Source organism: Phyllostomus hastatus, unplaced genomic scaffold, assembly GCF_019186645.2.
Source record: "Phyllostomus hastatus isolate PE091 unplaced genomic scaffold, TTU_PhHast_1.1 phas_contig_58, whole genome shotgun sequence".
Taxonomy (NCBI): Eukaryota; Metazoa; Chordata; class Mammalia; order Chiroptera; family Phyllostomidae; genus Phyllostomus; species Phyllostomus hastatus.
Window position 1 is genome coordinate 22,912,526 of NW_025333916.1, and position 15,049 is coordinate 22,927,574.

The 15,049-nt window shown below is 35.0% G+C and overlaps 1 protein-coding gene across 4 annotated transcripts in view; it reads right to left on the reverse strand.

Moving 5' to 3' along the window:
- Positions 1-1,126: 1,126 nt before the first annotated feature.
- The window catches only part of TNPO1 (transportin 1), a 94,507-nt gene continuing 80,584 nt past the window's right edge, over positions 1,127-15,049 (reverse strand). For 3 of the 4 annotated variants that reach the window (XM_045847747.1, XM_045847745.1, XM_045847746.1), the window contains exons 22-25: positions 14,748-14,847; positions 12,241-12,315; positions 11,187-11,329; positions 1,127-6,841 (exon numbers count right to left, since the gene is read on the reverse strand). In XM_045847747.1, coding sequence (XP_045703703.1) covers positions 11,222-11,329; positions 12,241-12,315; positions 14,748-14,847 — 283 coding nt within the window. In that variant the 3' untranslated portion in view covers positions 1,127-6,841; positions 11,187-11,221. Of the gene's footprint in view, positions 6,842-11,186; positions 11,330-12,240; positions 12,316-14,747; positions 14,848-15,049 lie in introns of those variants that run through there. The other variant, XR_006786722.1, reaches the window with a different exon arrangement.

Consider the following 15,049-nt stretch of genomic DNA (forward strand, 5'->3'; position numbering starts at 1 on the left):
TTGTGTTTAGTTTCTAAATTGTAATTTGCAATTTGTGTTGAACTGAACTCTGGAGATTTACGTGGATATTTCTGGAGATTCTTTTACATCGAGTTAACAGAAGACTGATATATGATCATGGCAGCTTCAGCAGTCTCTATATTCAACTGTATAATAACGAAGAAGTTTCAAATCAAAGAAAGCCATGTAGTTCAACTGCTACTTTTCCAAACATTCCCAAGAAATCACATGTAAATTATTAGAATCGAGTTAACTCATTACAATGTAAAAATGCGTCAGTTCAAAAGCAGGTATAATATAAAGTAAAAACAACTTGAAGTTTATACTTTAACCAAAATGTTGAACTTAACAGATTTTCAGCTTCAGCGTAATTTCTTTAACATTACAGGAGCAAATACAAATCTTGAATAACTAATTAATAGACTGGCTTTGATTATCTTCTTCTACAACCTAAGTCCTAAATCCTGGAGTCTTAAACTCTTTCTTGAAGATGTAAGAACATGACACCCAAGTTTCAGTTTTTTTCTCTTCCTCTCCAACGCAAACAAGCTATCGCAAATACTTTCATGTCCAGGCAACGAAAGGAGCCCCTTCCTCGTTAGAAATGTAAATCTCAAAAAACCAACTACTCTAGTTATACACACGTTTCCTCTGAAATGTATTAACAATTTTAATTAGTAACATGCAACTATATTAATGGATTACAGCCTGAAGAGGAAAATACTTTCATATATATTAATTTCCAAAACTGTCTTAATTTCTTGAGGGATAAACATGCCTTAACAGGACACATTCATACACATTCATGCAATCTATCCTAATACTTTATTCACTTCATATTTTAATTCTTTTTGCAGAGTACTATCTTCCCCCCGCCCCTCCATCAAAAGCTGAACCTAGAATCAACTGTTTAAACATACACCAGTAGGAGTTAAAATGTGGGGAAAATAGTTTTTAGCTACATCATACAGATAAAAATTTAAAAAGCAAGAGTACACCAAACTAAGAGGAAAAAAACCCCTCAAAAAACTCAAACAACAAAAACACCCTAAGACCCTATCTGGATCTAAAATGGGGAGAGGGAGAGAAAGCTCATTTCCTTCATTAAAAATCAGAGAGAAACATCTATAGTTAAACAACTTTATTAACATAGTCAAGCAGTGATTAACATTCACATCTATTATGTCACATCATACAAATGTAAAATACAAAATTACTACAGTACAATATATATTCTCTGCATGATCCAAAATATTTGGTGGCCCCAAAAAACTCTCTTTAAAATTCAGCAGCTTATCAAAAATTAAAACCGTATTCTATTTAAAATGAAGATCTGTTAGCACAGAGTTAGACTTCAAGAAATATCAATTTAGTACAGTTTGAGAAGTTGCAGGAGGGTATGTTTGAAGGACACATTCTAACATAGTGTGGCAGGTACAGGAAACATCAGATTTAAAGCTTTTAAGCATAACTCATACAACCTAAGTTGTCAGCAGAAAGATCCAGTTATTTATAACTAAAGCTAAAACTACTAAATTATTGCACCCAATGTTAACATGAATATTAAGTGTAAAACTGTTTTTATAATATGAAGTGAAATCATTAACCATGTTTAAACATCTCTTCTCACAGATAATCTATTAAGTAAAATTATACAGTATTGTCTAATTATTATCTCCATAAAAAAAATCATCCACCCTTAATTTGGTTATATATCCACAGAGGAAAACAGTAATGAATATGGTCAAAGTACAGCAGAACCCTTTTACGAGGCTTATAGAAGGAGGGGACCAACATTGCCTTGTAGGCTAACCATACTATAGTCGGCTTTCAGGAAGATAATGAGACTTGCAAAATAGCTAATTCTGCATAATACCAAGCCATAGCATAAGAGGGATTCTATGATAAACAAAAATTCTAATGAAAGGGAAAACAATTTTTCCTAATTAATGATATAATGCTTGGCAAATTGATTTGGTTTTAAATGTAGAAGAGAAAAAAATCATTTAACTTCCCTCAAAATCATGCATACATTAAAAAAACAATACATTCTGGGATACAAATCACCAACAAACAGTTGCTATAATTTAAACACATACCTTAAAATTAATATGTATAATAATTAGGCATAAAGATAAAGAACTCTATACATACAATACCAATAGGGGAAAAGATCTACATGAGACTGAAAAAATTAGTCACAAGTCACCTGGAGAGCATTCAAGTGAAACATTTTATGTAAAATTTAATTTTTAAGAGGCATTAGAAATATCTTCATATTTAATACAGTTTGAAAGGTACTGAGTAGGTATACAATGCTCTTGCATGGTATTACTACTAGATAGTATCGTCACACAGTTCTTTATGGATCTGGTTTTTCATCTAGATTATCCTGGGCTTTTAACAATCTGAAGACCAGTTTTCTCAAAGATTTCAATGCCTACACTTCAAGAACAGTACTAAAATCAACAGTTAGTGTTTCCCCCCTTGTATTATTTGCAGAAATAATTCAAAAAAGCAAAGCTGTATGTATTTTAAGGTACTACTAAAGAAAGGATTTTAATTGCAGTTATGCATGATACACTCTTCTCTTGGGAAGAATGATTTTGCACCGTTATCTGTTAATACATTCAATATGAATAATATATTAATCATATAAAGAAAAAAAACCCCAAACCAAACCAAACCAAAACCGCCCCTCCCAAACCCACACTTTTTTTCTTTATGGCAAATTATTTCAGTTAAATTTAGACCAAAGGGTTTAAGACAATTAAATTCTGGCATTTCAGTTATGCAGGATAATTTAGTACAGGACAGAAAAATTTCCACTTTCCTATCTTGAGGGTTTGAAGAAAAGGAGGACTAATTTAAACTCACTTTCAAGGTGAACCTACAATACATGCAAAAGGCTTGACAGGAGGGATTTATACCACCCTAGTCTGCTAGAATAAGGACTGGAAAATCAGACTAAATGGGAAGATTCTTCATGAAATACACTAAAAAACTAAGAATAAAAGTATGATGACCCCTTATAAGCACACGTCACCAAAGCAAAAAGGATACAAGAGTATTCACCTGAGATAAAACTTGTATCTGAATATTGTGTAACTGAGTAGACAAAGCATTTCAATAGAGGAAAGTCAGTTGAAATTATTTTAAAATATACATCTGATACTATTTTACAATATATGCAATTTAAGCAATTCAGATCAATGAAAAAGTCTTAACAAAAAAAATCACAGTGTTTACCAATATGTTAGTTACAAAATGTATGCTACTTATTTTGTTTTTAAAGATGTAATGGCTTGGTTAAGTGTTTTAAAATCTATTCTTCTGAAATCTAACTTGCATCACAAAATCAAGTAGCAATAATGTAAAGCATTAGAACTGGCTCTTAAAGATTATTTACATGTTGACTATTTGGGAAATAATCAACCAAAAAATATAAAAAAGTGATTTTTTTTACATAGTATGAAGTTATTAAAGAGATTAGACAATACAAAAAGCAAAATTCTTTCCTGAATAAATGAGTATCTGTGGCACTAAGTTTACTTACTAATACTAAAACATGGAACTGCCAAACATGCATTTAAATTATATTAAATACACTTTCTGTTTCCAACTTAGGTTGATCAGCAGCTTTTGTTCTGTTAGAATCCTTCAAAGAGAGAAGCTCAAACAGGAAAAAAGAAGGCATATATAAAACAGTAAACACTGACCTCCTGAGGTTCCTACAACATAAAAATATTCAAGTAGAAAATCTACATCACTTAGCAGCGGCTATTTCTGTAGTTGAGCACACTAACAGCACTTTAGTGTGTAAGGAGCTGATGAAGTAAGCCGTGCTTCAAGCATGCCAAGAGGCAGAAACACTGGAATGTAACAAAGACAATCTCACAATTTCATAGACATTCAGCCAACATTCAAAACTATTAAGACTACACCACAAGAATTAAGTTGCTTATATATATATATCCCATGATGTACTGTTTTATCAGAACAATAAATGGCAAATCAGAGCTTACCCAAAAGATAACTTAAATGGCTTCTGCAAATTCCTATGCTATACTAAGTATCTGAAATACCAATTAGGAAAACCCCTCAAAGGGGTGGGGAGGGGGAATACAGAAACCCAACCTAACCTCAGGTTGCCAGTCACATTTACTAATTTTTCTTTTAAATTAAATTTCCTTTTAATTTAAAAACAAGTGAAGTGACTATCAAATGAGCATATTCTATGTGACATAACTTCCTAATTGGAAACCAATTTTTAATCAAACAGGTGACAATGTTGTTTTTTCAGTCAATACAGAATCACAGGTCCAAATGATTTTACTGAAGGTTGTTTCTATGTTTCTTTTAAAGTATTTAGAAAATTTTGCCATTTCTTTCAATTTAATATTTACTAACTATTCTAGAATAGTAAAATATCTCCCCTATTAAATTCTGGAAGTATTAAAAAAAAACCTCTACAGAGTATCACTAGAATTTAGGGATAAAGTAACTAGCCTAATCAGGTTTTAAAGACTAACTTTGGAAGCAAATTTTCAGCTCCCAGTAAAGTGATGGTACTAGAAAGAGAAAAAAATGCTACGTCCCCTTTGGATCCAACGTATAATTTTAAAAAACTGGGTAAGAAAATATTTAATTTCAGGCTCTACAGACTGAAATTTGCAAAGCCAAGGTACAGGAAAGAAGGTGAAAGAACATGTTAAAAAACACATACACACACACACAACAAAAACCTTTCTGCATGCTGCCATGCATTTGAAAATTTTTTAAATGGTATTTATAAATTCACACACATACAGCTCAAACTTCAGTGCAATGGCTGTATCATTCAACACCTTTAGGAGAATAGAACCATGCAAAGAGGAGCAACTGCTTATAAAAATGGTTATTCAGTATTTATTCTGCAATGCAAAGGTGACAAACTAAAATATAAAAAGGTTGTTATGGCTTAACATTTTTGTTGCAGATTAAATATGCAGCATTGAAAAATGGAAAGGTGTGGCTTCATCTCTGACCAGCAGAGTTAAAAAGAAAAATCTCTCCATTTTCCTTCATCATCATGGGATACACTGTTCAGGCAATCCAAATTAATAAAGACTTGCACTTTCATATGGAGACAAGATCAAGTGTACCAGTTAGGATTTCACATTCACAGTATATAAGAAAATACACATGGAAGGAAAAGTAAAGGGTTAACTTAACAAGGATTTATTCACAGGAATACATGTAAGTAGAGAAAAATAACAGAAAAGCTAAACAAATGAAATGAAGAGGATCCAAATCAACTTTCACTCTGTAGCTTTTTACTTGCACCCTGTGTGCATATATCTAGGGCACAGAGGGCCACCAACATGCGCCAAAACAGTGTAGGAACCCTGCATTACATCCATTAACTTAAACATATCTTTAAGATCATGCTTTGAACAACAACAACAAAAAAAAAACAAAAAAAAAACCACACACAAAAAAAGCTTAGAAGGCAATATGTTGAGTGGGAATAAACATTGAAATATAGCAATCATGTCTTCAACTTCTACAATTGTCTTTATGTGCCAACTAACATTTATGCAGCCTCTTACAGATCTTTTACCATGTAATTTGAGTTTTAGCGGTTTTGATAAAATCACTAGTAGTATATAACCATGCAGAAAGCACATCACACTGACAGCACAGAGGCAAAGATTTTGCACAGGTATATCAGCTTTCCACATTGTGCAGGTTACACACAGTACAATATCAATCTTACTCCTAACAGATCCTAATAAGATATCTCAAGGCCTAGCTGTAAACTACAGTACTTTATATATCTATATTCTTAACAAAAATAAAACCCACAAATCTTAAAAAGGAATTTTAAATGCAGGGCTATATTGAATTGGTAAACTGCAACACAAACTGGCGCAACAGAGGTAAATGAATACCAACCTCACTCTACGTGATGCAAGCATGCTACTTACTTTCCCACTAATTTACTTTCAATCACTATGAGCCAGAATGCATGCCTGAACCTTAAACTGCACTTTAAAAATAATATCTTGGCCTAGAAAGTAAATCTAATGAAGTACAACCATCAAATTATATCCACTACATTAATGTCTTAATGCAAAACCAGGAGTTCGATCTTTAGTTTGATATGTCCAACCCCAGTTATTCCTCCCTCCCTGCCCACCCCACAAAGGTAAAAGGAGTGACTCATTTGGCATTTCACAGGGTATTTCTTTGTTTTAAATTAGATTTTTTTTTATTTCCAACTTTTTTTGGGGGGGTACCTTAAATTGCTTCCAAGAACCTGCTTCTACTATGGGTTGGCAAGCTGATTTTAATTCTATTAGCTTCATTTGTGTAGTTCTTTATCAGCATGCAAAAACAAGTCCCCATAGTGTGGGAAAACTTATTAAAAAAATTTTAAATTAAAAATAAAAAAAGCTTCTTTACTGTTTGTAACCCCCTTTCTTAGGTTTCCTTTATTGTGCACTATAGAAATTTCCCTCTCTCTTTATCTCTATGCATCATTTATATGGTTCTTGTTTTGGTACAATTCCCCATAATATTCCAGAATGTACTGTTTTGTGAGTAGACTGAATAGTTTTTGCTTCTTCACATCCAGTGCGGAGTTGTAACTGAAGACAGATTTCCACCCACAAAGGCTCCAGATGTTAAAACGTTTCCCAACAGCGACTTAATACAGTGACGGCAACACCTCCCTCCCGCCCCTCCCAGTAGGGTTGGGATTGTACTGTATTCCCTACTGGTTTACCCTTCCCCCCTGTAAAGGGTAACATTTTCCCTGGGTGCAGAGGCTCCCTCATAGTCTCCGAGACTGAAGGACCTGTAAGAAAAGAAAACAATTTTATACTTTAACAATTGTTTCTCTTTTAAAGTCAGTGGATCACAAAATCAATCAAATCACAATGCTGTATCTCTGCCTAAAGAAAACGAGATATTGGACAAATTGCCATTTAGTCAGTGATAACTACGTTGCTTCTTTCTCTTATTGCTGCCAACTGTCACCTGCATCAGATACAAAAAAGTGACACCAAGCTGGGGACATGCACAGAGAAGCGTGTAGCACTTTATACAGATGAAATATAGATAAAATGCACCCTGCAGGGCGCTATTAGTTTAATTCTTTGCCTCCTTTTGCATTATAGGCAATAATGGGAACCAGTTATTTTTCACATAATAGGCTGGCCTACTTTCTTCAAGCTTAATAGCACTTTTTTAGGACCATCACTTTCCTTAGTGAGAATTACAACTCATCCTTTTTTGCCAGTATTCCTACTATAAAGCAAACAAAAATCCAATCCATCTAAAAAAATTATCAAAGAGCATTACTTATTTTTGATTGTCTGTTTTTGCTTAGAAGGTACTAAAGGTGTCCACTGCATTTAGCAAATTATCAGAAAGTAAAATTTTACACTTGACTTTTTGATGTACCTAATTAATAATTCTTCTGACCCAATTTTACTCAGTCATTTCCTATACTCTAAAGGATGCTTGATTTTCCTGAGGACTTTTTCATTGGTAGTAGTTAAAAAACAAAAACAAACAAACAAACAAACAACCCTCACCCAAGGATATGCTTATTGATTTTAGAGAGGGAGAGAGAAATATCAATTCGCTGTCTCCCAAACACACCCTGGACCAAGGATCAATCCTGCAACCATTTTGGTGTACAGGATGATGCTCCAACCAACAAAGCCACCTACCTGGCTAGGGCTCGTTGGTAGTAGTTTTAAGGACGAAAAGAACAGAAAGAAGTAAATGTAGATTACTGGGAGACTGTAACTAGTACCTGACAGTGGAACTTTCACAAAACTAATAACCACTCATGCCAAACTCTGGACATTTATATGAAAGTTCATTTGAGTTCACAGAGGGCAATTAGCCCATCTGTGGAGAAGTACAAGCAACCCTTTTTCTCTGCCTCTGAAAAAAGGTTAAGAATACAAAAAAGGCAGGAAAACATACCACCCACTTTTATTTCTAATTAGAAAACTGAGAATTACTATATACCTTGTCTTAGAACACAATTAATTCATAACTGGTGATATGATAGAGACCAGAGAAGGTAATAAATCTGAAACTGCTCGAGACTCAGTTCACAGTTGAATCTTTTGGCCCCTAATGCCACCTACTGCATTCTCCTAAGAGAATCAAGCACTTTTCCAAAATGCTAAGGACATAAAACAGCTAGTAGGACTGAAGACCAGTGGCACAACCCACACTGAAGGGTCTGAGACATTCCAGAGGCTGCAAGTCTATTTCTATTGTCTTCTTAGGTTAATTGGACAACTTGGATGTTGAAATCTTTTCAGGTTTAAAATCTAGCTCACAGCAGACTATAAGCAAGCAAAAACTCCAACACAAAAGGTAATTCAATTTGCTATACAATTGCTGGACATACACTGAGCATATTCTCTTGCCCTCCAGTAAAATGTCTCAGTTTATGCCTAAAACCTAAAGAAGTGCAACCCCTGGTTGACTGTACTGACTCATGCCCTTAACATCTACTGAACCAACTTAAGTGTGTCAGGCAATATACCCAGTTTTTGCATGACATATAGTACAGCATTTAATCCTCAAAAGAACTCAATGAAGGAAATGAGGCTAAGAGACCAGACTGCTTAGTTCAACTTAACAAGTACAGAAAGTCTCAAGGAACAAAAGTCCAAGTGGACTTACCCCTCTGTTACCCCAGATCAAAACAATTTTCCATTGCCCAGTTTAAAACACAATGCTGGACCCATGGTAGGTCCTCAATAAAAATGTATGTTGAAGACTGAATACTACATATTCTTAGCTACTGAGGTAAAACCCATTTCCAATTCTATTTGAGTTTTCCCTAAAGCTTATTACACAGAAAGTCCTTGATATATCAGAGACTAAATTCATGCTTTAAAACTAGACTATTTATACTGTGGTGATCTCTTATAGGGCAAAAAAAGAAGAGTTGAAGCAATGTTAAGTAACCTAATTAGCATACCAGCTTGGATTTCTTTCTATTGAGGATTCATAGTGGAACCATGCATTGTATCTTGCTTGATGGTCCTCTAAAAAATTCTACTTAAGTAATTTAAAATTTAAAGTCTAATATAGCACAAGATTGATTTATTCAACCTCTGCAGAAAACAAATAGCTCGACTTCCGGCAAGATAGAGGCATAGGTGGACGCACCGTACCTCCATGCACAACCAAGATTAGAACAACAACAATTTAGAGGCAGAATAACACCCAGAACTGGCAGAGAATTTATCCGAATGGAAGTCAGACAGCCAAGAAGTTGAAGTAGACCTGTTCATCCAGACTGGTAGGAGGGGCACAGAGGAGCAGCCAGGCGGGGGATGTGGCACGCGGAGAACAGGGAGAACTGGGCGCATCAGGCAACCAGGAGCGCGCAAGGCATCTGGGATATGTGAGATCGCAGTGGGTGGACCCTGAGTACCCAAGCAGCAGCTGGTGGACCCAGTGGGGCGGCGATTGTGGACCAGGGCAAAGCACGCAACCCAGGATCCCAGGGAAGGGAGTGAGGTCCCACGGAGAATGGAGCTACCACCATTGTTCCCTCCTGCCCCCGCCTCCACATACAACGTAACAATCTAGCAACTGGGGTGCCCAGCCCTGGTAAACACCTAAGGCTCCACCCCTCACCGAAAAAGTGAGAGTGAGAGTGAGAGTGAGAGAGGGAGAGAGGGAGAGAGGGAGAGAGTGAGAGAGGGAGAGAGGGAGAGAGGGAGAGAGGGAGAGAGGGAGAGGGAGAGAGGGAGAGAGGGAGAGAGGGAGAGAGGGAGAGAGAGAGAGAGAGGGAGAGAGGGAGAGAGAGAGAGAGAGAGAGAGAGACATGTCTCAAACAGAAGAACAGATCAATGCCCCAAGACTCATCATTTTAAGCGACCAAGAGATAGCCAATCTATCAGACGCACAGTTCAAAACACTGGTGATCAGGAAGCTCACAGAATTGGTTGATTTGGGGTGCAAATTAGATGAAAAAATGCAGGTAACCATAAAAGAGATGAAGGAAAATGCACAGAGAACCAATAGTGATGGGAAGGAAACTGGGACTCAAAACAATAGAGTGGACCAGAAGGAAGAAAAAAACAACCAAACAGGAAAGAATGGAGAAATAAGAATTCAAAAAAATGAGGAGAAGCCTAGGAACCGCCAGGACATCTTTAAACGTTCCAACATCTGAATTATAGGGGTACCAGAAGGGGAAGAGGTAGAGCAACAGATTGAAAATGTATCTGAACAAATACTAAAGGAGAACTTCTCCATTCTGGCAAAGGAAATAGACTTCCAGGAAATCCAGGAAGCTCAGAGAACCCCAAAGAAGTTGGACTCAAGAAGAAACACATCAAGGCACATCATAATTACATTAGCCAAGGTAAAAATGAAGGAGAGAATCCTAGAAGCAGCAAGAGATAAGGGGACAGTAACCTACAAAGGAGTTCCCATCAGACTGTCAGCTGATTTCTCAAAAGAGACCTTACAGGCAAGAAGGGGCTGCAAAGAAGTATTCCAAGTCATGAAAGGCAAGGACCTCCATCCAAGATTGCTCTATCCAGTAAAGCTTTCATTTAGAATGGAAAGGCAGATAAAGTGCTTCTCAGATAAGGTCAAGTTAAAGGAGCTCATCATCACAAAGCCCTTATTTTATGAAATGTTAAAGGGACTTATCTAAGAAAAGATAAAAAAAAATATCTATAGTAAAAGGACAGCAAACTTACAATTATTAACAACCACACCTAAAGCAAAACCAAAAGAAATTAAGCAAACAACTAGAACAGGAACAGAACCACAGAAATGGAGATCACATGGAGGGTTAGCAACAGGGGAGTGGGAGGAGAGGGGGAAAAGGTACAGAGAATAAGTAGCATAGAATGTAGGTTGAAAATAGACAGGGGAGGGTAAGAATAGTATGGGAAATGTAGAAGCTAAAGAAATTATAAGTATGACACATGGACATGACTAAAGCGGGGGATGTGGGTGGGAGAGGGTGTACAGTGTGGAGGGGAGTGAAGGGGGAAATGAGACAACTGTAATAGCATAATCAATAAAATACACAAAAAAAAGAAAAAAAAAAGAAAACAAATAGCTCTATTCTGTTCAGTAGTTTTTAGACTGCAATCCTAATTTTCTTTATCCTGAAAAATTCCAAACTACTCACAACTTACCCCTAATTATGGAACTGCAGCTTAAATGTATGAGGTTAAACACCATAAAAAGCTGCAAGACGCTCTTTTAAGGGAGGCGGAAACTGGTCAGAGAAACGCCTCCAATTTTCATCCCCAACTTGATTTTTAAATCCATGAAGGATCTGCAAAGAATAAAAAAAAAAATTTAATTTATCAGATGAGATTGGGTGCATTCAGGGTGGTATGGCTGTAGATTAATTTATCAAAAACAAAAGATAAAAACTCAGATCTTCATAGCTTCAGAAATCAAACACTGTTGACTTTATCATTATAAAATTTTAACCATTTTAAAGTAGCAATTCTCAAACTTTACTGGATTATACACCATTCCATGTTTTCCTAAAGACATCTCACTGAAAATGCTCAACTTTGTTCTGAGGGCTTTAGAACTGAGCAAGTGTCCTAGTAACAGATGTTTGTTGACTAAGCAATCTCTGACATTATACTTATGAAAAACAAACAAAAAAGGATATAATTCACCCAAGGAATAAAATTTCTGTGCCATACTAAGTTTTTTAAGTTGGAAATATACAAAGCTTTGGCTTCCGGGCTGCGAATATAGGTCACTAATTTTATTATTAAGTGATTAAAATGTGTAACAGTATTGTACTTCTTGCTTTGTTACAGCTGAGTGCCAGCTACTACAGTTAATCAAAAGGAGGGTACTACTAAAATAAAGAACTACTACATAGGTTTAATCTCTGTGGAGACCACTTGGATTTTCTTTGTTCAACAGTTTATATTATACTCTACATTCCAGCCAGCCAACTTTGAAAATACATATACTAATTTGCACAGATGGGATAATGGCCTGCTTTGGAAAATATTTTCAAAGTGTACTCTCTACTGATAGTCATTGTATCTTAAGGAAAGATCAAGCCAACTTTTTTCCTTAGAACAAACATTATAGGCTATAAGTCTACCAATACTGATTTGAAAAGCCTAGTTTCATATGAAATATAAAAATAACTCAAACTTTCCAACTAGGACAGTAATAATCCCAAGATATGTATCATAAAGCCTTTTTAGTTACCTTACAGAACATGTCTCTCAGATCATCTTTTGGGTTAATCCATGATGCAACAGCATCACAAAAAAATATAAAATCCTGTAATAGGCAATAAATATATTTTAGATTGATTTATGTGTGTCAAGCAAGTGAAAAAAAAACATGTAAGCTTCAGAATATATATCATGATAGAATCCTAGCTAAAACAAACAAAATTCAACTGTGATCATAAAAGTCGTAAGCAATTGCTTAATGATTGTTTTTATTACCTCTATCATGAATAAACCTCTGCTAATTCAGCTTATACTTAATGCCCTTTTGTATTCTATTTTATATCATAAAACAAAACCTGTCTAATATAACATCAGCAATGGACTGAAAGCATCAATTAAAAAAGCCTTCACTTATCAGATTAAAGAATTATATAAATCCAATAATCTACTCAGTTCTGAGTAGCCTAAAAATAATCTAAAGTTAGTTAAAAGCATACACCAAATAAACTTGATTTGAAGTACAGGAATTACTAGCTATAAATTTCCAGACCCATCTTCAGGTAGAAACTTAAATGACATGACCAAAGTTAGAAAAACTAATTACGTACCTACAAGTAATAACTAACCCAACTCAACCCAACCCAAATGAAACAAAAAGAATAAAAACCTAATGCTAAATGCTTAGAAGATAATCAGGTTATTCTGACTATTAAGAACAAGGTGATGAAAGGTATATGCTTTAAATATTTCACTTAAGTATTTTTAAGTATAGACTATCATACTGAAAAAATTCAAGATACAGCTGATGTCCTGACATGTCAACTACTTTAAATTTTATTATTAAATTTGGAAAACCTCATTAATTTCAGAATTTATTAATATTAAGAAAATAAAATCCCATGCACCTCAAGTTTATGGTTTATTCAAATTATGTCTTCCAAATAGCAAAGTATGATATTAAAAAACATACATAGACACTTCTAGAATTTGCAATTAAAAATTTAAACAGAAAACCCTTTAGACATTTTCTTTTAACCATATCTAAATACACATGTAAAAAGTAGAAATTTCACCCTGGCTGGTGTAGCTCAGTAGATTGAGTGCGGGCTGTGAACCAGGCATTGCAGGTTCGATTCCCAGGCAGGGCACATGCCTAGGTTGCAGGCCACGGCCCCCAGCAACTGCACATTGGTGTGTGTGTCTCTCTCTCCCTCTCTCCCCCCTTCCCTTCCCTCTCTAAAAATAAATAAATAAAATCTTTAAAAGAAAAAAGTAGAAATATTCTACCAATTCTGAAGTTGGTAGACCAACTTCATATACACCATATACACGTGTTACTCCACACACTGACTCAAAAAAAAGGTAACTAAAACCCCTGTGGGAAATGCTCCTTTTTAACATGGTACACATGATATGATAACTCTAAAGTACATTTCTGGTGACACAAAGTTCTGAAATATTGGACAAAAAGAAAATTTAATACTAGGAGGTTATTTTGCAGCTAGGGACCATCTCTAAAGATAGTATTGGCTTATTTTAATAGTAAATTATTAATGTTTTTACAAATGTGAAATTAGTAAAAAAAAGTTTTCCAGTTCTAATTTCTAAGTTTTCAGTGCTTAACACCTACATTAATTTAAAATTTAGAAGTTGGTAATGCTAAATCTGAATTAAACAACACAGTAATTAGTACCAGGAAGGAAATAGCAAAAGGTCTCAATTAAAAAATGGTCAAAGCACCCATCTCTTTGAAGTGGAAGGTCATTTTCTTGAAAACCGTGCTTATACTCTCCCCCTTTACAAAGATCTATTGAGGAACCTGGGGCTTTTAACTGGGGGTTGTAGTCTGTGGAACATATACATGGTATCAGTCAACATGTTCCTACTTTGTGTGTTGCAAATTGGCAGTTGAATCCAGGGGTTTGATCAGACTCATGCTTGACACTATTGCTAAATATTTCTTAAATGCCAAAATTGTCTAAATATAATAAGAACTAAGACAGGAAACAAAGTAAGATAAATTACAAGCTCTCAAAAACAAAGCAGTTTCAATGGTTGATTTGGTATTCTATTTTATTCACTACTAAGTGATTTCTTAAGCTTGATACCAAGTAACAAAAAGAGTATCCTACCATTTGCTCACTCTCTAAAGTATAGATGTCCTCAACCTAAACAAACTGATGTTCAGGGATGGGAAACATATACAAAGTGAATAAATGAGGTAGGTCTAAATGTGAATGAAAGAAGCTTTGGCTTAATTCAATACAAGAATGCAACTTTATCTCCCAATCTTCTACTTCTATGTTTCATAAAAAAAAATAAAAAAAAAAATAAAAAAAAAAGATTTAGGAGATAAAAAACAGGCACTGTCATTTCAGGATATTAGGAAATACACAACATTTTAAATATATCATTTGTTTTAGTATCTTTGAAAAGTTGTAATATTTTAATAATAAAAGTGTTAAAACATTCCTTCCCTTCAAAACTTCATTAGTCAGAACATTACAAATTAAGAACAAAATCTGGTGAAGGTCTTACTTGGATTACTCCGCTGGGATTCACACTGATCATGGTACAAATGCCACGGAATGCTGAATCCTTTTCCTCATTGTCCCTTATGTTTCTCAGAGAGGTGCACCTATTAAATTATAGAGTACAGTTTAGCATTTAATTAAGAAGCAGGTTCAATTACAATACTAATGGACAGTATTTAATGGAATAAGCACCACAGGATAATGTTTATGTTCAAAGAATTTTCATAAAGCTTAAGTTTCTCACACTTCCTGTATGTGGGCCCATCTAATTCCAAACAGTGAAAGCCTTGATATTCACATTTTCTT